Here is a 21,124-nt window from a genome sequence, read left to right on the forward strand (position 1 = left end):
GAAATTCAAGCGTAAAAACAGAATTGAAGTCGGAAAGAAGACAGTTTTTGGGCAAAAAAGGGAAGCAGCAGAGCAACTCATGCAGGTGCCTCGTTTTTTTGTATTCGTCTTCATTCTCAAAGGAGAACAACCCATGCTACACTGAAAGAAATCGAATAGGGCGGCGCATTAATGTGAAATGCAAAGAATAATCTTATAAAGATGTATCTACATGTACGTATATTGAAATCCAATAAAAATTTGATATCCTTATTTTTCTCAGTGCACGAAACAAAAGCTGGTCGCCGAAGTCTTGTTATCATTTTAATCCGCAGTGGCCAAAAGCAGTGAAGGACGGAGCGTTTCCTTTGAATGAAACCCAAAACCGGAGCAGCCACCATGCCCGATCCCCAGATCCCGATCCCAATCCCAATCCCTGATTTCTGTTTGGCCGTTGCATCAAGCGTGAAAATACCGCGAAATTCCTTTTGTCTGCCAAAACCCGGCTCGTTTATATTGCCTCAGTTTCAGTTGTGTATGTGTGTTTTCAAAGTTTTTGGATTTTTAAGCCGCAGCGCTGGAAATTATAAAAATGTAAACAAAAAATAAGCGTTAACATGGCAACAATGATGTCCCGCTGCGACATTGAAATATTGTTATTATACATTTTTATGACACTGTCCCACCTCTCGTCCCATTGCCTCCACTCCACCCTGCCTCCGATACTCACCTCACCAGATACTCGAGGGTGTATCTCTGGGCCTTTGTGACAGGCATGGCTAATTATCGAGCGCCCACAAGATCGCCAGATTCCTGCCAATAAGGATTTGCATTTGTGCGCAGCGCACTGCGATGGCGAATGAGTTGGGCAAAACCGGTTGCCGCACTTGGTTAACTTTTCCAGCTTGCGCCACACGAAAGTCTAACCACAAACCGGGCATGAGTCACGTCCCCAAGCCAAGTTAAACTTTTCATTTTACACTACGCTTAAATTAACAAAAATAATATGATTCAGCTTGGAAAATAGCTGAAAAAAGACTGCTTCGTTTGTTTATTCACTAATTGGGCAGGAAGGCGTAGTGAGAAGTGTCGGGAAATGCGCAACCTCATAAACGTTAAACATCAACAGCTCGACAATCCAATCAGAGATTAAAAAGCCGCCCGCAGAGACAACGCCCACTGATTGCTTCCTTCCGCCGCTTCCCAGAATCCTGCCCATCCTGCTCGTCCTGCGGAGAGGGGATATACCGCATACATGGATGTAAACCCCGTGTGCACCCGGAAAAAACACCACCCCTGGGGTTATGTCAGAATGCGAAATTCAATTGCTTAGCCCTTTGTCGGGGAATTGACATAAAAATCCATTTGTCAGCCCCTTCAGATTAAAATCAAGGATTTAAAGTGTAATTTGATTCACGGCCAGGATGTGCTGGTGTCCTGCCTGTGCAACTGGATGTGGATGTGGACGTGGAAGTGGTAGTGATCAAAAGAGCAAAGCGTGACCCCAGAAAAAAATCACACAAAACAGGAGCGGCCGGAAAGTGAAGGAGGAGGAGGCGGAGGCGGAGGAGGAGGAGGCGGCCAGGACAACAGCAATAAATGACAACAAACACACCCCTCCTGGTGGGTCGGGGGTGGCTCAAGCCCCCCTCCTTCCTTCCTTCCGTGCATCCCCCATCCATATCCATCGAGGACCAGCAGCCTGTGCCTTCGAAACGGAAGAGTGATTTTAACGCGACTCCTGTGGCAGCAGGACGAAAAGCAGCAGGGTGCCCAGGCACTGAGAGAAAAGTATGAGCATATACAATCAGCTATTCAAAAAAATAGCTTCTCTAAAGAAGAGTATACTCAACTTCAGTACAACTATTGTATTTTAAGTTTGTAAATGAACTATGAACATTTTCTCATAGCAATAGATAGTGCTTTTTTTCCCAGTGTACCCGTCCCCAGCCATTCGATTCTCTCGAGTGCTATTTTATGCTGAAGTGTGCCAGACGCACTGTTCCTCCTGTTTTTTGGATGCTCCTTTGGCGAGGATGTGACCACGACGGCGCCACCATGGAGTGGATCAGGATTCTGGATTGGGGAGTGGGGGAAATGTGCTGTGCAACCGGTTGAGTCCATTAATCATTTTCTAATTTGTGGAATGCAGAGTGGGTGAATCGAGGGGAGAAACATCCCCCTCTGGAAGGAAAAGCAGGAAAGAAGGCAAGGAAGGATGGGGGTCGGACACTGAAAATGAAATTTTCACATCTGTAATTTGTTAAGTGCGTTTGTTATTCCACCGAATTATTTCACTTTTATGGGTTAAGTGCTTTTTGAGTTACGACGCGGCTGGTCTGAACCAGTTCGAGGTCCTTGGGGTTACGAGGACTCCGTTTTCGACTTTTTCGAGAATTGGGCATTCCCAGACGACTGACATTAATTAGTTGTCTGGGAATTGGCCGCCGGAATTGGGAATTTTCCTGTTTTTGGGGAGAGGCTGCATCCAATGCGATTAGCCATTCATTTAGAGAGTTTTGGGGGAATTGTAATAGAAGGATTACCGGTTAATTGGATGAAGCCGTAATGCAAACGGATCTTTACTAGCCTGGCAATGGCAATACCATTAGAGATCATTGAACCCTTTTCTTTTCCAAGTAGATCCAAGTACATCTGAAATCGAATCAAAATCAGCGGACAATGATTTGCTCAACGTAATCTCCTTGGGATCATCCAGCCATATGTTGAAATATGTCGGAAGGGAAATCCACAAAACCGAATCAACATCATTATCAGCAAGCCCACGGGATGGAGACGCTCGGATGGAGATGTCATCATCGATCACAACATTCTCGAGGACCGAGGATGGAAATCAGACAACTGTAAACTAATGACATTTGCCGGAGTCGAAGTCGGGGTCGGGGTCGAAGGTCCTGAGTCCTGGTTACTGGATGCTGGTCTCTGTTCTGCGTATCCGCTTACAAATGAGTGGATGGATGGGCGATGAGCCACCACCAGTAGCCAGTCGGGGGTGGTTCCCATACCAGTCCCAATCCCATTGACTCGCATCCACTCGTCTCTCGAGTCATTTGTTTGTTTTCGAGTGCTGCGAGTTGCTTGTCCAAATATGCGGCAGCTTGTAACAATTACCAAATGACACCCTCGACAATCGGAAATGGACAATAGCAGCCGGGAAAATATATATACATATACTTGAGTGGTGGGCAGATATCGGGGGAGTGCGGCAACAAATGCGCACTTGTCGCAAAAGCAATGGCAATATTTTCACCATTAGTTGCTCCCTCTTGCTAATGCTGTTGTATCTCCGAAAATGAAGTAATCAAGCGAAATCAACTTAAAATTCAGTTTGAGGGCAAAGTTTATGGACTGGAAGTGCTTTCGTCTCCCAAACGAGGTTATTCATGGGTTACAAATGGGTGTACGATGGGGTTGAATGGCTAGGACAAATGGGTTAGGCAGCTCCTTAGAGCGCAGAAATTCCAATCTGTTGTGATTTGTGACCTGACCAAATAGTCGTTAGCAAAAGATCTTTAGAACTAGCAGTTGGAATTCTGAGAAGCTCTATCAATTGCCAACATGTATGTGTATAAGAAAAACTTCCCATAGCTCTACGAGATCCCCATCGTTTGGCAGCTGCCTCTCTGGAGCTTTCTTCCCCGAACGAAAATTATGAAAAACGGACGACATCTGCTGCAGTTTCAGTTTCTATATCTGCTTGTTTCTTGGGGGACATGGAGCCGTCAATATGATTTGTGATTTACAACAGGTTTCAATTAACCAAAAGTATGTATGCCCCATGCCTCTGAATTTCGCATGTTTTTGGGGCTGGGGGGAATTTCGAAAAGAGAAGGCGGAGCAGCTGAGAGGCGTTGACAGGCACATAAATAAGCGGCGGCTAAGTATCGTGTAATGCTAGACGAATAGTTTCGGTTTGGTCGACTAGCTGTAAGTGGAGAACTCGCCCCATATAGGATAACCTCCTCGATTCCCCAATTCTCTGGGGCAAACAGCCGCCGATGCTGCTGCTGCTGCTGCTGCTGCTGCAGTTGCAACTAATTGTGGACAAGGCGGCATAAATTAGACAACGCCAACGTCTAAGTGGTTTGGAATCGTAGGTTGGGCACCATGCCATATACCATACATACCATATATAGCATATATCCGATTGACGCCCTGATGGATTGTCAAATCGTGTCTGCATCGTGGCGACATCTTTCAATTAAAAATGCATCCCACTACCGCTGGCATCCTTGGTGTCGCCTCCCTTTCGGTGATGTAATCTCGGGGCTCATTAAATTCGAATGGAATTTGTTTGAAAGGCAAAACTTAATCCGCTCGTAAACATCGGACCGACGGACGGACTCCCCACCTTCGTGACGTCGCAGGGCTCCAAACATAAATCAGCTGTAGCTAACCCAAGGATTTGCCAGGCTTAACCCAACTACACTTGAAATAAAAGAGTAAAGTGGAACAGCTGACCGAATAGCTAACCATTTAGAGTGATATATCGTTACTTATTTTGTGTAGCATACATTAAAAAGGTTATTTAATAAGTATTACAACTTTCAAAACACGTATAGAGCTCAAAAAGTTTCGGTGTAGATAGAGTTTATATTAGGGAATAGTTCTTAACTTTAAGTACCTAATATGTTACTTTCCCATATTCGAGTGTATGCGAATCGTATGACTGGTGAATTTCAGAGCGTGTGCCGCCGTAAACCTCGTAACGAATGCCGACCAACGGCAGAAATCTAATTTCAAGCACCAGAGAGCAGGAAGAGCAGGTGGAGGAGGATGGGGAGGATGGTGAGGATGAGGGGAAGGAGTCTGCCTTTTCCACTTGGCTGGCTTAACGATTCGAACTGCTCTCGGGGTTTTGGGCCGGGTCCAGAGAGCACATCCAGAACGTTGGGACCCCACCAAGCGCTCACTTTGTTGTCTATTTGATGTCTTAATGCGAACCAGCAAGCGAACCACCCTCTGCTTACGATTTTCCCGCCCCGGCATACCGTTTTAATCAAATGGATTTTCTTTCTATTTTCCATCCAATTTTCCCCCCTGGCGGTACGAAAATAGACCTGCCGAATAAGCCCACCCACTTGAGAGTGGCGACAACAGGAGCGACGATTTATTAGGTTCGCTCACGTCTGATCTCTGCCGGTATTAGCCGGCTATATAGTATGCCTGGCATTATTCACGGAGGCATCGATGGCCTTATGTCATATACAACATTTCGGAAGCCCATATTTATGGCATCTCAAGTTGCCAGGATTTATATTCAACAATTTATTGAATTAATTTTATAAATCTGACGTGATGCAGTGATAAGTTTTCTTGACTTTCTTGGCTTTTATCAAGAAACCGTTTAATATACCCAATAACTATTATCTTGTTTTAATACGTTTCTACTTGCAATTGGGACTTAAGAACATATAAGTTTATTAAATGATTATAGCTGTTAGTTGTTCACTGAGTAACTAGAACTCAAAGTTTATAGAAACTATTTTATAGTTTGCCTGATTTTCCTATACACTAATAGCGGTCTAAGTTACTGGGAACAGTTGTGAAAAACTGATCGAGCCGAGACACAAACCAGAAACAATTGACTTTGGGTAAAGTTAAATTGTTTGAGAAATGAGTACACATGTTTGGATTTTACCTCTATTAACTATTATATTATATTATATTATTTTCAATTTGAATTGAAATATTCAACTATATCACCCGATTAGATGCCTTTCTTTCCAATTAAGCAGCTAAAAACTGACGGAAAGAAAAGATTGGCTTAAATAAACATTGAACTTTAATACACAAATAAATATAGGGGATTATGTAATACAATACATATTGTGGTTTAGCCTAGCGCGACGCGGGGTCCCTGGAAGCGGGACCAAAACGGGTGCAATCAGTCTTGTTCAAATAATTACGGAAATTTGTCGGGTATCCTCGAAAGCCAAAAAAAAGAATTGTGCTACGTTGATTTGGAAAAGCAACTAGAAACGCATCCGCCTTGGTCCCGTCACGCGTTTTCGCTCTACTTCGTTGCAATGGATTGTCTGTTGTCGTTTCCTCGATGTATAGCTGCATAAATTTGTGGTCTTCAAGGGTGTGGATAGATCTACTACCTCACCAGTCTCCTCAACCTGCTGCGGTGCTGTCTGCTGCTGCGGTGCTGCCTGCTGCTGCAGTGCTGTCTGCTGCTGCGGTGCTGTCTGCTGCTGCGGTGCTGGCTGCTGCTCTTCCAGGGGTATGGAATCGGGATCCTCTTCTTTCTGAGTGTTCTCCTCTGTAAATAAAGTACGACGCACGCAGCGCCTCGCTGTTGGCGGCGGTAAATCCTCCTCAGTATCCCCCTCATCATCGGTGGTGGGATTACATCGGGCGCTGGCCCGTCGTGCAAAGGAAAAGCTGCACAGTGGCGAAGTTAGAGTGGATCGTTTAAGGTTTTTCAGACCCCGATCGTAGACAGCCAGGCAGATTTCAAAGCCGCTCACTTTACCGCCGGGCAGCAAGGTGCTCCGATAGCCCAAAGTGAGGTGGACGGCGCATGATTCGCCCATGTCAAGGCCGCCGTAGACATGTTCATTACGCTTGTTCAACAGGCCACACGCCTCCACATACTTCAGTGAGTTCAAATTGTAGCTCGACGGACGGGGAGGCGTGATCAGGGTTGAGGAAAACTCTTTATTTACTTCCTCGTCATCGCTCTCTGGATGCACATGCAGAGTGGTGCCTGTGCGCTCCTTCTCCTCGTAGATGCGACGACGTTCCAAGTCAAACGATCTGCCGAAGCGCGCCTTTAGGAGAAGCTCGTCGCCCCACTCAATTTGCGCTGCTTCCTCGAATCCCTCGTGCTTGTAGCGCATTGTCAACTGGTTCCTCAGAAATCCGGTGACTGCCTTGGCGCCACGCACATTTCGACTGTAGAAGCTGAGGATGCAGTCCTCCCCCAGGTCGCGGCGTATGGACCCATCATCTACGTCGTTGATGAACTCATGGATCACCTCCAAAGGCGTCTCCTCTGAAAATAAAGCAAGCGGATGAGATGCGATGCGATTCCTATTGATCAGCCCAGTCGCATACAGCTGTTATCCGTGGGTTTGCCACTTACTATGTTCTTGTGGAGCGCTCATTTCCTTTAAGTATTTTCATGCAATTGTGCTTATAAAATATAAATATAATTTAAAATATATACAATTCGACTCCGACACTATGTTGTTGATACAACAATGTTTTGGTAGTATGCCATATCGACCAGTGTTGAAAGTGACACTAGCTATCGTCACCGAGTTCAGGGGTCAGCGCCTACTTGTAATTCGGCTTGTGTTGTTCCGAAAAATCTTGACATTAGTTTTGTACTAGTAAAAATCACACTACTTTAATCTGTTTAGTCTATTAATATTGTTTGTTTCTTTTTTAAACGTAAATTAATACCATATACCGCATGCACACTTGAGCGGCGATAGTTGGCATTTCACGCAGAACTGGTCACACCGCAGAGCGTGCCAAACTCCATAACCGATACTAGAGGTGGAGAAACATCGATGTTTTAAATCGATATATTTTAATCTTGTAACAATCTTTATAAGTTCTTTAGTCACGTAGTTTATCTTTCAAGCTCTCGATTCAAAGCTCGATCTCGATCATACTATCGTTTTAAGCATTGATGTTTTTTATTTATAAGCTGTTTGCACTTTATAATTATACACAGTTTAAAATTTAAGGATTATTTTTTCTTTTAATATTCCTTACAGCCAAATCAAAAGAATCCAGGCTATTCAAAATAAGGTAGCAAGACTCATCACCGGATGCGAGTGGTTTGTTCGAAACACCACTTTGCACAGAGACCTGAAACTAGCAACGGTATTTGACGAAATAAACAAGCACTCGAGCAGATACCATGACAGGCTGGAGCTCCACAGAAATCGACTGGCCAGCGCTCTAAACAGATCTCGCCCACCAAGGAGGCTCAATAGAAGGCAACCGAGGGATCTCATTACCCGATCTCCTTTGACAAGGGTCCGCAGAAGCTGACGCCTTTCTTAAATCCTATTTGTTATATGTGATTGTTATGTTATTGTAGAAACTACTGTAAATTTGAAAAAGCTAACTATAGTTAGCCGGCGAGCCCAAATGGGCTGAATTAATAGATAAGAAGGACACAAAGGCGCTTCAAGACTTCCCCGTATGCCTTAATAAATAAATTAATTAAATTCCTTACATAAAAAGGCCAGAATTCGTCGATGACTTATTCAGAAGCCGCTGATCTAGTAATTGCTCCTATAAAACAAATATACTAATTAATACAATTTTTAATTTTAATTTTAATTAATTTATACTTACAATTTATACACATTTCTTTTCTGATGTGCAGTATCGATAGAAAAACATCGATGATTCCATGAAAAACATCGATGCTTTTGATTTTTCGAAAACATTGATGACATCGAGTATGCATCTATGTTTCTCCACCTCTAACCGATACCTTCCGTCATAAGACGGATAAGCACCGTCAACCAGGAAAAAAGATCGCAAGGTAATCGATCAAAATGTTCAAAAAGTACGTATGGCATGTGTTAGATGGCGGCATCCGCCTAACCATAGCACTACGATCTGTGCAGATTCGAAGAAAAGGATAGCATTTCCAGCATTCAGCAGCTGAAGTCGTCGGTGCAGAAGGGCATACGTGCCAAGTTGCTCGAGGCCTATCCCAAGTTGGAAAACCACATCGACCTAATCCTGCCCAAGAAGGACTCGTACCGCATTGCCAAGTGGTAGGGTGGCTCAGTACTTGCCACAGCACATAACTCCATTCATTTCCGATCCCTACTCCTCCGCCAGCCATGACCACATCGAACTGCTGCTTAACGGAGCCGGCGACCAGGTGTTCTTCCGCCACCGCGATGGCCCCTGGATGCCCACGCTGCGCCTCCTGCACAAGTTTCCCTACTTCGTGACCATGCAGCAAGTGGACAAAGGCGCCATCCGCTTCGTCCTGAGCGGAGCGAACGTCATGTGTCCCGGCCTCACGTCGCCGGGCGCCTGCATGACGCCGGCCGATAAGGACACCGTGGTGGCCATCATGGCTGAGGGCAAGGAGCACGCCCTGGCCGTTGGACTTCTCACGCTATCCACACAGGAAATGTAAGTCTGCTTCTACCACTTCTTTAGTAGTTAATATCTAAGAGTATTATATATGCTTGCGTTTAGTTTACCTAAATGTGTTTAAATGTTCGGCTTTGACATTGTTTTATAATACAAACGCTAGTAGCTTGTTGCTAGGTTAATGTGTTATAGCTTTGTAACTTCTTTGAGCTGTGGAAATATTCTTAAGCTTGGAAAAAGCTAATTTTGAAAGAATAATTATAAATGGGCACGTGCTCGAAAAGTTCTCAATGTTACCAAGGTTCTTAGCCATTTGCATATTTTTTACATTTAAATAAACCATGAACCTCCATTTCTCTTGACTTTTCCACAGTCTGGCGAAGAACAAAGGCATCGGTATCGAGACGTACCACTTCCTCAACGACGGCCTGTGGAAGTCGAAGCCCGTGAAGTAGGCGAAATAGGAATCTTCTCTTGCACTTTTTAGTCTTCTATGTCATGAGAGCAAAGAATGGTTTTTGATATACGCAACTGAGTCCTGTTTATTATTTTTTTTCCATTAATTTTACTCTGTCAGTTAAACTATTTAAATCATTGCGAAATATAGTTAATGGCATTTAAAGCAAGCAGAGAGAGATTGAAAGAGAGAGAACTGGAAAAGGAAACCAACCACCTGTGGAAACCAGTGGTCCAGGTTTTCACCTGGAAAACCAGTGCATCTAAATTTGAGCATTTTAATCGGATTCGCCAAGTATGACTGAACATTTGAAAAGTCTTCTGTTTGGCGGTCTTCATTCTGTTAGCTCTTATTTTATTTCGACTGCATAACTGTGACTCCTTTTGTTTATTGATTAGTCTAAAAAGCAACGAAACAAGGCCTGTAGCTTAAAGTTTGACAGGGCTGCACACAACTCTTACAAACATTTCAAGGTTATAGTTGATTTCCGGGTATTTGTGAATACACAAAAAAATTGTATACAAAAAAGAGCTTATAACTAAATGTACACAATTTATTATTTTTTTTATTATAATTTTTAGTTGTTTTACTTCAAAAAATATTGAAATAAAGCTTCGCAAAACGTGGAACTAAGTAATTTTTGTATGGGTATCCAAAACCATAGCAAACTCTTAAATAACTTAGCATTTGTGGTGTCATTTACTGTCCCAAGTAAAATAGGATGTGAAGTTTTCCCAATCTACATGCAATTGGTTATGCGGCTTAATGTATAGAAACTACATAGGTTTTCCTTGAATCGTAATGCTCTATTTTTCAAATTGTGCCCGCCGCCCTGGTTTTTCCAAACTTTCAGCTGACCGATAAATGGTACAATCGAACAGCTGACTGGCAGGCATGCGCAATGATAACGGTACGGCACACTCCGCCGTAAATGGAGAAAGTGCTTTCCTTTCGCGTCACACAGCATTTGACGCATCCAACGACAAGTGCAGCGCATTTTTCCCCGGAAAGGCAAAAGGAAAAAGGAAAAAAAAAACAGAAAGTAAAGTTCGGAATAACGGTGGAAAACATAGGGAAAAACCACAAGTGGTGGCTGGATACCGTTACATTGCAAGAAATGGTAATTTCAGATGAGTAATCGGATGGGGAAAGTGCTTGTGGGGCTGTGGATATCGCCTGACATATGGATTTAATTTATAAAAGAAGTACCGTTGCAATTGCCTGGTGCATTGTTCGCCTGTACATGTGTTCGTGTGTGTATGTGTGAAAGTAGGAAAAGTTTTTCAAGGAAAACGGATACACACTGTTTGAACTTTTCGAAGGTGCACAATTGCAATGAGTGTGCACAAGTTTTTGAAAAGTGCAAAAGTGACGTGACGCGAAAACGCCACATTGAAACTTTCCATCGTGTGTGTGAGAGCGAGTGCGTATGTGCGTGTGTATGTGTGTGCATACATATGGCGGAAACATAACATATGTATACAATCATCCTTCGCCGTAGCTCTATTATTATTATTTTCGTTTGTATTGATTTTACTACCAATTTTTTAGGCGCTAATTGAGTTGTTGTTGTTGTTACTACAAATGATGGCGTGCAAGGGCGAAGCAACAACCACAGCAAGCGGAATCGCCTGAAGAAGCGACATAAACGCACGCACACCACCAGAGCGACATTTGGCCCACAGAAACGCACACAACTACAGAAAGGATTAGAAAGAGACGGGCAATATGGAGGACCTCTTCTTGCTCATTATCAAGGAGTCAACGGGCACTAAACACAATGCGCTGCGGCAAACGGCGCAAATCGCTTACGGTGAGTTTTCTTGCTCTTTTCTTTTTTGCGATATGTGTGAACTCCGTTTGCAGTTAGCACGGTAAAAGTGAGAAAGAATAAGAAAGGGAGAGAGCGAGCGAACGAACGAGATTATTGCCATTTCCTAACTTCCTTTCTCGCTTTCCCTCGCCCTTTAGTTGCTTTTGTTGCCACCAATGTTTGTTGTTTACCGTTAGTTGGCACTTCCCTTGTACAATGCCCTTCACTTCTTCAGCGCGGCACTTAAGTTTCGCCAAAGTCTTGGATTTTCATTACTTTACATTTATAAGTTGTTATATTAATGATAAATGTATTATAAATTGAAAATCCTACATTTTTTATAATAATAAAATTATTTTATATATTTTCACATAAAGGAGATAACAGAATATTATTTTTCTTGCTTCGAAAGTTCAGTTTTGTAGCCTCTTTTTGTTTTTTCCTGCGTGGCGTTGCAGGGAAATAGGCAACGATGTGTGGGAGATCAGATCGCGGTCAGCGATGCAGGAAAGTAGGCAACGATTTGCGGATGGTGGAGCGTAGGACTCCCTGCACCGTTTCCGTTCGCTTATCGGGACAGATTTTACTGCCTGCAGTAGCTACATACATACCTACTTGTGTGTCCAAGGCGATAAACGTTAATCGCGCCGATTTGCCACCGACAAGGAATGTAACTTTTTGCGCGCGCTATTAACAGCAAAAGATATTACAATACGATTTTCAGTTGATAAAGACATTATTTTGTCACTAATACCGACTGAATAATTACCCAATTTTGTTGACCCTGCAGATAAGCTGTACCGCCAGCATGGAATCCACCGAGATCCGTCGCACGAGCTGCGCTCCGTTTGCTTTACCGCTCTGCAGATGGCGCTGGACACGAAGCGACCCAAGTTCATCACGATGGGACTCAACGGCCTCCATGTAAGTGCACCGTCCGGAAACGGCGATTATCGGAAGGGGCAGTAAACTGGGCAAATGGTAATGGGAGTGTGGGGTAACAATAGCCATAACAACCACTGACACACATTTTCCGGCCGGAACTTCCGGCGAACAAAACGGATTTATCATTCCATGTGCACACACTGCTCACCGAACAAAAGACAGGGGCAATGGGATTTGGGACATGGGAGATGGCATGTGGCATATGGGCATATAGCATTTGGCATATGTTGGCCATTGGGGCATTGGGGGGAACGGGCTGAATCGACTAATTGCTGCGAGTCCTCCAGGGTCGGATGTGACTTTTGTTTATGACTGGTTAACAACATGGTAATCAATAATTCCGGATTTGCTTGCCCATTTGCTCTGGGTATTTAATTTCCATTGCCATTCACTTGTTCTAGATTCTGCGATTTATCCTTGGATTTCCTGTTCTCCTTTTATACTATCTATATTTACTACTGCCCCTTGCTTATCCTATTTTTCCATTCTTTGTCATCCCACTAGCGCGTCATCAAGGACGAACGATTCTACATCGGCCTCGAGCCGGAGGACGACTCCGTGTGGCTGCCATCGCAGCTCCTGAGAGCCACTAACGGCATCCTGCCTACGACGAGCAGCGAGGACACGGTGGTCAACGTGCTCCGACTCTTCTTGGCGATGGCCTGCTCGCCCGCATGCACCCTGAACGGCCGCCTCCTCATCGAGATCCTTTCCAGGTGCGGCGAGTGCTGGGAGATGGGTTCGCGCGCCACCAAGGCTGCCTCATTGGCCGCTGCCTCCCAGTGCCTGCGTACATTTTGCGCATTTCTTATCGAGGAGGCCGAAGAGGTTAAGAAAACGGCGCCGGCCGGTCTGATGACCCAGACGCAGGCCTCTGCCGTCTACAACGAGGTCATCCCGGTGATGCAGTGGCTGTGCAGCCGGCTGGTGGAGCCTAACGTGAATGCTTCGCCGAACAAGAAGTGCGAGAACCACAGCTCGCTGTATCTCACCGAATGCATCCTTACGCTGAGCTCCGCTCTGCCCCGGAATGTACATGCCAATCCGCACTTCACCTCGTTTCTCTGGCAGAAGTTCTGCCCGACTTTGGCGGCGGCACTGGGATCCCCAGGAAGGATCAACCTGGACAAGAAATTTACTTACAAGTTAGTAAAAGGAAATCAAAGTAAAAATATCGAATCACCAAATATACATTATCTAAGGGATGCGCTACACATGATTGAGAACGAGGCTCGTGGCTTCTTCACTGGCCCAGGTTTGGATGGTCCCCAAGCACGCTGCGTCTATTTGACCGCCATACAGTTACTCCGGATTGCCGGAGCCCACGGATCACTGCGGCCTATGCTGGAAGCCCTTTTCCATCGAATGCTTCTACTGCCAGCTCCCCAAAATCGCACAGAGCCACTTCGATGCGTTAGGGAGATCTTCAAGAGCCCGGAGCGCCTGATCGACCTGGCGGTGATTCTTTATGTCGACAAGAACACCGCTCAAGGATGCAGCGATGAAATGGCGTTATTCCGGCTGTAAGTTATATTATGGATACATAATGTATATATATAATACATAATGTATATAAAACTATTTTCAGTTTGGTGGACGCCATGGAAGAGTGTGCCTATGGCGCCAGCGGCGTGGGTTCCGCAACGGAGGCCAGTCTGCAGGCCAGCGTGGAGTGCATGGTGGCCCTGCTGGACAGCCTGCAAGTTCTTTGCAGCGGAGAGCTCACCGAGTCCATGATCAGCGACCAGATCGTCCAGGTGGTCAACGGGCGGCACGACCTGCTCAAAGATGCGGACTACTCCGGTCCACTCACCTATCAGAGTATGGCCCGCCTTCCAGCTCCGTATCGAGATGCCATAGTTGAGTTCCGGCAGACCGTTTTCGAAACTTCGTCGGGATCGGAGAGCGAGGGTGAGCCGCAGCACGAGCAGGATGCTGCCTCCAATGGTTCCGGGGACACTGAAGGACCCGAGGACGACGATCCAAGCAGCTCCAGCGATGAAACGTCTCGTGTGGAGAACCGCTGGCCATACTCGCATCTGGAGGCACCCGTAATGCCCATACGAACCGATAGCGATAATGATCGTCAGCACGCTCGCGATTTCGCTCGGGCCTTGAGGCAGGATCTGGTCCCGAAGCTTCTGCGACTGCGCAGCTGCGTGGAGCTGGACGAGGCGATGCAGGAGTTCGCATCCGCCGTTTGCCAGGAGAACAGCATGAACTTCTCGGACTTTGACTACAACCTGACCGCCATCAATGCGGACGGGATCTACCTAGCCATCTACTCCTCTCTGTTGCTCAGCCTGCAGCTGATGCGAGCCGGCTACTACGAGCAGGTGGCCCAGGGCATGTCCCACAAGGATATCCTGGTGCCCATGTCGGAGCAGCAATTTGTGACTTCGGTCCAGAACACGGGTGTCCTTGTCTATCTCTCCTCGCCTTGGCTGTGCGAGCTCTATCAATCGGTGACCGTTTGCAATGTACTGGAGGCCATGCCCCGCCAGCAACTGGAAGGCATGGGGCCGCGCTGCGCCCTCGTCGACATGCTGTGCGATGCCGGAGGACTGGGTGCCACCCAGATGCTGTCGGAGTGGCAGCGTCTGCAGACGGCCAATGTGAAGCACAAGGAGGAAGAGCAGCTGCACGATAAGCGCCGAGAGGCAGCCAAGAAACTGTGCCGCCGGCTGCTCACCTGCTGCTGGGATTCGATGGTCATCGTGCTGAGCTCTGGCTTGGGCGATCTGCAGACCAGCTCCGCCTCCAACAAACTCGTGGCCCTTTCTAAGCGAACACTAAGGGTGAAGGCCAAGGCGAATAAATCGAACGGAGAGGCCCTGTATGCCATGTGTCTGGATGGTTTGCATTCGGTAAGGAATATATTCAAATAATATTCAGCTATCATAATATTTATGGAATACTTATTTGCCCTATTTGTAGGCCGCCACGCTTAGCAACAGTTTGAATCTGCAGCATTTGGCCGGAAAGATACTCAACCTGCTGGCTTCAAACGTCTGCCAGACCTCCGGGCCGCGAATCTCCGCCAGTCAGGCCATGTCTATGGACGTGGTGCTCACCGGTGGTCTGAATCTGGGCAGCTACAGTGCAGATTGTTGGCCGAGCATTTTCGCCGTTTGCCGTCATGTCAGCCAGTTGGAGCATGAGATATTCAGTATGCAAAATCCAGCCATTTCCGCCTCACCGGGCAGCAGTCGCCGCGACTTGGAGACGGGCGAAAAGCTGAGCAACGGAAATGCCCAGGATAAGCTCAATCTGTCCTCGATCCCCATCGATGATGATGAGACCTGGTAAGAGATAGTTTATATGATCCGTACTTTTTCAATTATATACTGATTTAATTTCCTCTTCAGTGTGGATGTGTACAGCTTCCTGCAGGCACCGATGCAGAGTCCCAATACGAACATCACCTCCATCTTAAAGGTCTACTCCGGAACGAATGAGACAGTGCTGCTGAGTCAGAGCGACACCTCCAAGGTGCTCTGCGCCCTGTCCCATCAGGCGGAAAATCTGTTTGGAGACGCCGCCGAAAGACTCAGTCTGCCCTCGCTGTGTCAGTTCCTCAAGCATTTGTGCCGCGCCTCCAGGGATCAGCTGTACAAGAGCCAGGTGGCGAGCAAGGGCAGTCGCATCTGGTGGCCCAGCAAGGGTTGGAAGAAGCTGGACTCTCTGCCCATGTCGCTGCTCCTTCACCGTATTGGAGATGTCACGCTGAAGGTGTTCCGCAGCTCCCGCCCGCTGCTGCACGTGCTCAAAGTTTGGGCCATCACAGGACCGCATCTGATGGATGTGAGTATTCCTTCTTTAGGATTTTTTACTATTTAAATTTATATTATATGTTTTTTATCTAATTCAAAGGCTGCCTGCCACCGGGATCGGATGATTTCGAAGCGGGCAATCGAGTATATCCACGACATCATCACTGCGCTTCTTGTGGAGCAGTCAGAGCTGCCGTACTTCCACTTCAACGAGGCACTGCTGAAGCCCTTCGAGAATCTACTGAGCATGGATACGGATGTGGATGTACAGGATCAGATTGTGGCCTGTCTATACGAGGTGGTGGAGGCGCACCGCACAGAGATCCGATCCGGATGGCGACCACTGTTCGGTACGCTTCGGAATGCTCGCAGCCGGATGCTGAACATGAGCAACATCATCGATATCTTCCGGGTGTTCCTCGACTCGGACAACACGCTGGTGTTTGCCAACGCCGGGTTGGATTGCATTCTATGCTTGCTGTCCTATCTGGAGATTTCTGGAGGAGGAAATAACAATGCCTGTTCCGGTGGGAGTGGAAGTGCAGCGGGAGGAACTGCATCGAGTGGTGGCCAGCAGGAGGAGGACAACACCTTCCGGCCCACGGACTTCCTCCACGAGACTCTTCGCTTCCTTGAGCGGTGCTCCAGTATCCTTGGTTTCATGCAGAGTATGCCCAAGTGTCCCAACTTCCACTCGACGTACAAGATCAAGGGCATCTCCTACACGCACATCATTGACGCGAATATTCCCAGTTCGATGGAGAACTTTACTTACTTCGGGAACGATTATCTACAGACGCGGAATGAGCAGTATATGATATCCTACAGGTCTCTGCACATCGATAAGGACACCATTGTCAAGATTGACGAGATGGACAAGCCGTCGGGTGTGCTCAAAGTTTGGTTCCTGCTGCTCGATGGGCTCACAAACTCGCTGATTGTTTGTCCCTACTCCCACCAGGCGCCAATCCTGCAAACGATCTTCAAGCTGTTCAAGAACCTGCTGGCCAGCCCGGGCATCGATTTCGGTTTCTACTGCATCAACCACCTGCTGGTGCCGATGATTCAGGATTGGCTGAGGTATATCAACAAAACTGGCTCCTCCTGGCAGCTTGTAGAGAAGAACTTTAAACACTGCTGCTGCATGACTACCGACCTGGTAGTGGAGTTCATAGAGAAATCGGTGCCGGAGCAACGGCGTCTAGGAGCGGGAACCAAGACGCGATTGGCGCAGATAGTTCATCCCGCGGACAATCTTCTGTACTCCAAGCTGAAGTTCGTGACGGAAAGAATAGAAAGAGAGCAGCAGCAGCAGCAGCAGTCGCCGTCTGTACAAGATCACGGTTGTGGCTACACTCAGCAGTACGACAGTAGCTCCAGCTCCGCTAGCGAGGAGCAGCAGAAGAACGGAGAAGGTGTCGGAGGAGGCGGAGCGAACCTAATAGAATCGCCCACCAAGATCTCGGGCTCGGCAACGCTGGCCTTGAAGCAATTGTTGCTGGTCCTAATCGAGTGTGCTGCACAGTCGCAGGAGGCGATCGCTAGGATATCGGTTTCCTGTTTGAAGCATGTGATCCTCTCCACCGGCATGCTCTTCAATGAATCACAGTGGATGATCGCCTGCTCTGCAATCCATCGCGCCTGCACCGTGACAATTGCTCCGCTGCGTCAGCTCTCGTTCGCTTTCCACGAGAAGTCGAATAGTTTCTACGGGGACTGCGCTAACGTGAAGGTGGCTGCAAGACGAGATAGCAGCCTGGAGGAGCTGGCCAGGATATATGCGCTGGCGCAGCAGGTCTTCCTGTCGGACAATCAGCGGGAACCGGGTCAGAATCAGGCTCCCACGCCCAGTGCCTCGCAGTGCAAGTTGTCAGACGACCGGAGCTACTCTTTTCTCTTGTACCCGCTTAACAATGGCTTCAACTCGAACCTGGATAACTTTGTGATCCGGATTCCGTTCAAGAACCTGGTGGTCGGTCTGCTGGCTAACCAGATGTTGCTTCAGCTGGTGGCCAAGTTGCTCCTGTCGCGGTTGAAGTGTGTGCCCCAGGCGGTGTCCACCTGCATCTTCGACAACTATGCCGCTTCGGCGGCTTCACCCAGTCACGACTACGACCTGGACTTTCGCTCCAAGGAGATCCTGCTGCGCTGTGTCAAGCAGTACCTGATGTCCGCCCTGGAGTTCGATTCGCGACCCGGCCTCAAGTTCCTCATGCAGAAGGTGTCGAACATCGAGTACGCCGCGAATCTGTATAAGCAGATGACCTCCTCGTGGATGATCTACTATATAGCGCTGGTCGACTCGCATCTCAACGACATTGTAGTCTACAATCTGGGACCGGAGGATCTGAACTTCATTCTGGAGTCATGCTCCCGCCTGAACACCACCACTGTGAAGAAGAAGGAGAATTTTGTGCGATATTTGTTTTGCCTGCAGGACGCCTGGAATCTGGTATGTGAGCTGTACTTGAGTAACTCTGCCCTTCATGAGATCGAAAGTGGTTCGGGCAAGCTGCGCCAGAAGCCACCGCAACTGCTCCACCATCCGCAGACCAAGCCCATGTGCATCTCCCTCAACGGCAATGGAGATGCCGAGATGACAGACACGGGCTCTGGTTCCGGATCCGGATCCGGCAGCAGCACCTCGCCCAGCAAGTGCGTCCGGCTGCAGGAGGAGGAAAATGTGACCATGACCACGTTGATCAGCGAGTTCCAGCCCAAATGCCGTAGCAATCCATTCGACACCAATCGGCAGGCCAAGTCTTCGGAGGCAGAGTCAATTTCGCCGGAAATTGAGCAGCAACGCGCCAGCAGCATCCTCAAAGACTCCAACTACAAGAGAGCTGCGCTCGCCCAGCTAGTGGTGGCCTCCATGGAGCTTCTTCGATCGCTGCCCGGCGAGGCCGAGGAGAACCTCAAGCTCCTAATGACCCCGACTATTCGCGAGGCCTTCCGTCTAGTCCAGCTGCAGGGCAACGAGCTGAAGGTCAACCAGTTTTAGGCCATGCTTGTTGAGTTTTATTTTGATCTGTAGGCGCAGCCCCTGCACCTACTAATGGATCCTTCCTCCTCCTTCCAGAAGTCCTCCGAAAGTAATCCTCCTCCCGCTCCCGAATGGCTAATTTACAGCTACGTCTGCATCTCATGCTCTCTCTGTCTCACTCTCTATATCTGTCTCTCTCCGTCGGTGGAGGGTTGATGCTTCAGTGCGGCCAACTATATATCACAAGTATATCAATGGGCAATGGCTGTGTCCTTAGCTGTGTCCTAGGATGTGAAAGTGTTGTCCGTGTTGTTCTTGTTACCTATGCCTACATATATATTTGTGGTGTGTAAATGGATATGCTCCAGCAAACTATAGAATATCTATACCTCAGCGCTATCAGTATCAGTATTATCTTCTAACTCGATGTTACGTAAAGTATTCAACTATTGTATTATTAATTGACTAATGAAGCAGGTATTACAGTTTCTGAAAGTTTCGGGATACGTTTAATACGTAGAACAGTTCGTTGTTTTCTTAGCACATTCTATACCAAATAACAAACTTCTTTAAAAATAATTGCTATGCCTTACTAGCAACGTTGGTCACACTATTCGCAGACTCTCCATTTGTCCCTCTCGCCCGCGGTTCCCAGCACAGCAGGCAAACCATTTCAAAGTAAAAGCTCAACATGCCAGCACAAAAAGCAAATCTATCGAAAGTACAACAATGTCGATGCATTGCAAGGATATCAGATATGTAGGATATCATCTTGTGATTAGAGGATGAATATGACGATGAAGCGTAGACAACGTAGTCCTGTACATTACATTTAGTCAAGACTTTCTCACACTTAGCCCCTGCACGGTCCCGCCCCCATTCCTCCTTCTCCCGTTTAGCCCCCAACCACGCCCCCTTTCCCAGCACTTTTCGACTTCTAATATTGTAAAGATGTATCAGCGAGCACCTGCCCGCCCTAAAATCAGTAAATTATATATATACATATATAAATATATTTATTAAGAGTGTAACCTATGTAAACTTATAGCGAATGTTAACTAACACAAAATCAGTGCCGCCCATTAATCCACGATTACCACCATTAACGATTAGATCACAAACGCGTACACATAGAGCCTATACTAAAAAAAACTATGTGTGTCCAAGTAGTCCCGCGCTGCCTTTAAACAAATACTTGCATACTTTTGTACCAGTGTGCGTACCTAAGAGAAAAATACGGAAAATATCGGAAGCATTGTAACCGAACAAATTCTAGCCACCTTGCTGCACTATCAAATCAAAGCTTACTAGCCTATATTTTCACGCCCACACACACATGCCACATAATATCAGGGATCGGAGCAGATCGGGAATCGGGCAGTACATATATACATATTTAGAACTCCGGGTTCCCCTGCCTCTGTCCCACCATCGTTTGGTCCCGCGCCCAGCTAATAATGATACCGATACCTACATATACAGACAGCTACGTACAGTTATATGCCTATATAAAGATCTAAAGAGTTATATATTGATATACATAAATGTACTTATATGTATTATAGTTGCCACTTGGATATAAATGTTGTAAATGTCTAACAAAGGAAACATTTTTATATGTGAAAACTATTAGCAACAGCGCTACAAATCTATACATATACTATTATTATAAATCTATACAAATATACATTTATTTTCGCTTCGTCGTATACAGTATATAGAGAAACATGTACTTGTGTTATTTACTTGCCCATCTCGACTCTCTCAATCTATATCTTTCTATTGACTTGTAAGTGTAAGTGCGAAGAGTGCAGTTGCAGAGGCCCGCAGAAAGTGTAGAACAAATGAAGAAAAGACCGCGATCGCGCTAGGCTATTACTAAAACTCTCCAAGAGTGCATTTGTAACATGAATGAGAATAAACGACTCCACAACGCTTTCGCAACTTTACAAAACAATTGTGAATGGCATGTGTGTTTTATTGCGGAGTTTTAAGTGGAGCGCTTCGAAACTGTGATGGTCACACTGCAGCTTTGGGAGATAACAGTACATCCAACGTTGCCAGAT

General features: G+C 46.6%; 3 protein-coding genes across 3 annotated transcripts; 2 read left to right on the top strand and 1 right to left on the bottom strand.

Moving 5' to 3' along the window:
* Positions 1-5,762: 5,762 nt before the first annotated feature.
* LOC6612321 (cell cycle negative regulator roughex) lies at positions 5,763-7,407 on the bottom strand. Its single transcript, XM_002036795.2, has 2 exons — positions 7,094-7,407; positions 5,763-7,003 (listed from the first exon to the last, which is right to left on the bottom strand). The coding sequence occupies exons 1-2, from the start codon at positions 7,113-7,115 to the stop codon at positions 5,976-5,978; spliced, it is 1,050 nt and encodes a 349-aa protein (XP_002036831.1). The 5' UTR covers positions 7,116-7,407; the 3' UTR covers positions 5,763-5,975.
* A 1,028-nt stretch (positions 7,408-8,435) lies between these two features.
* On the top strand, positions 8,436-9,713 carry LOC6612320 (malignant T-cell-amplified sequence 1 homolog). Its single transcript, XM_002036794.2, has 4 exons — positions 8,436-8,542; positions 8,604-8,756; positions 8,824-9,126; positions 9,461-9,713. Exons 1-4 carry the CDS (start codon positions 8,532-8,534, stop codon positions 9,540-9,542), a joined length of 549 nt encoding a protein of 182 aa, XP_002036830.1. The 5' UTR covers positions 8,436-8,531; the 3' UTR covers positions 9,543-9,713.
* A 490-nt stretch (positions 9,714-10,203) lies between these two features.
* LOC6612319 (brefeldin A-inhibited guanine nucleotide-exchange protein 3) lies at positions 10,204-21,016 on the top strand. Its single transcript, XM_032724883.1, has 9 exons — positions 10,204-10,664; positions 11,096-11,357; positions 12,148-12,281; positions 12,807-13,447; positions 13,505-13,825; positions 13,891-15,169; positions 15,240-15,607; positions 15,671-16,106; positions 16,176-21,016. Exons 2-9 carry the CDS (start codon positions 11,273-11,275, stop codon positions 19,074-19,076), a joined length of 6,165 nt encoding a protein of 2,054 aa, XP_032580774.1. The 5' UTR covers positions 10,204-10,664; positions 11,096-11,272; the 3' UTR covers positions 19,077-21,016.
* The last annotated feature ends 108 nt before the right edge of the window (positions 21,017-21,124 follow it).

Source organism: Drosophila sechellia, chromosome X, assembly GCF_004382195.2.
Source record: "Drosophila sechellia strain sech25 chromosome X, ASM438219v1, whole genome shotgun sequence".
Taxonomy (NCBI): Eukaryota; Metazoa; Arthropoda; class Insecta; order Diptera; family Drosophilidae; genus Drosophila; species Drosophila sechellia.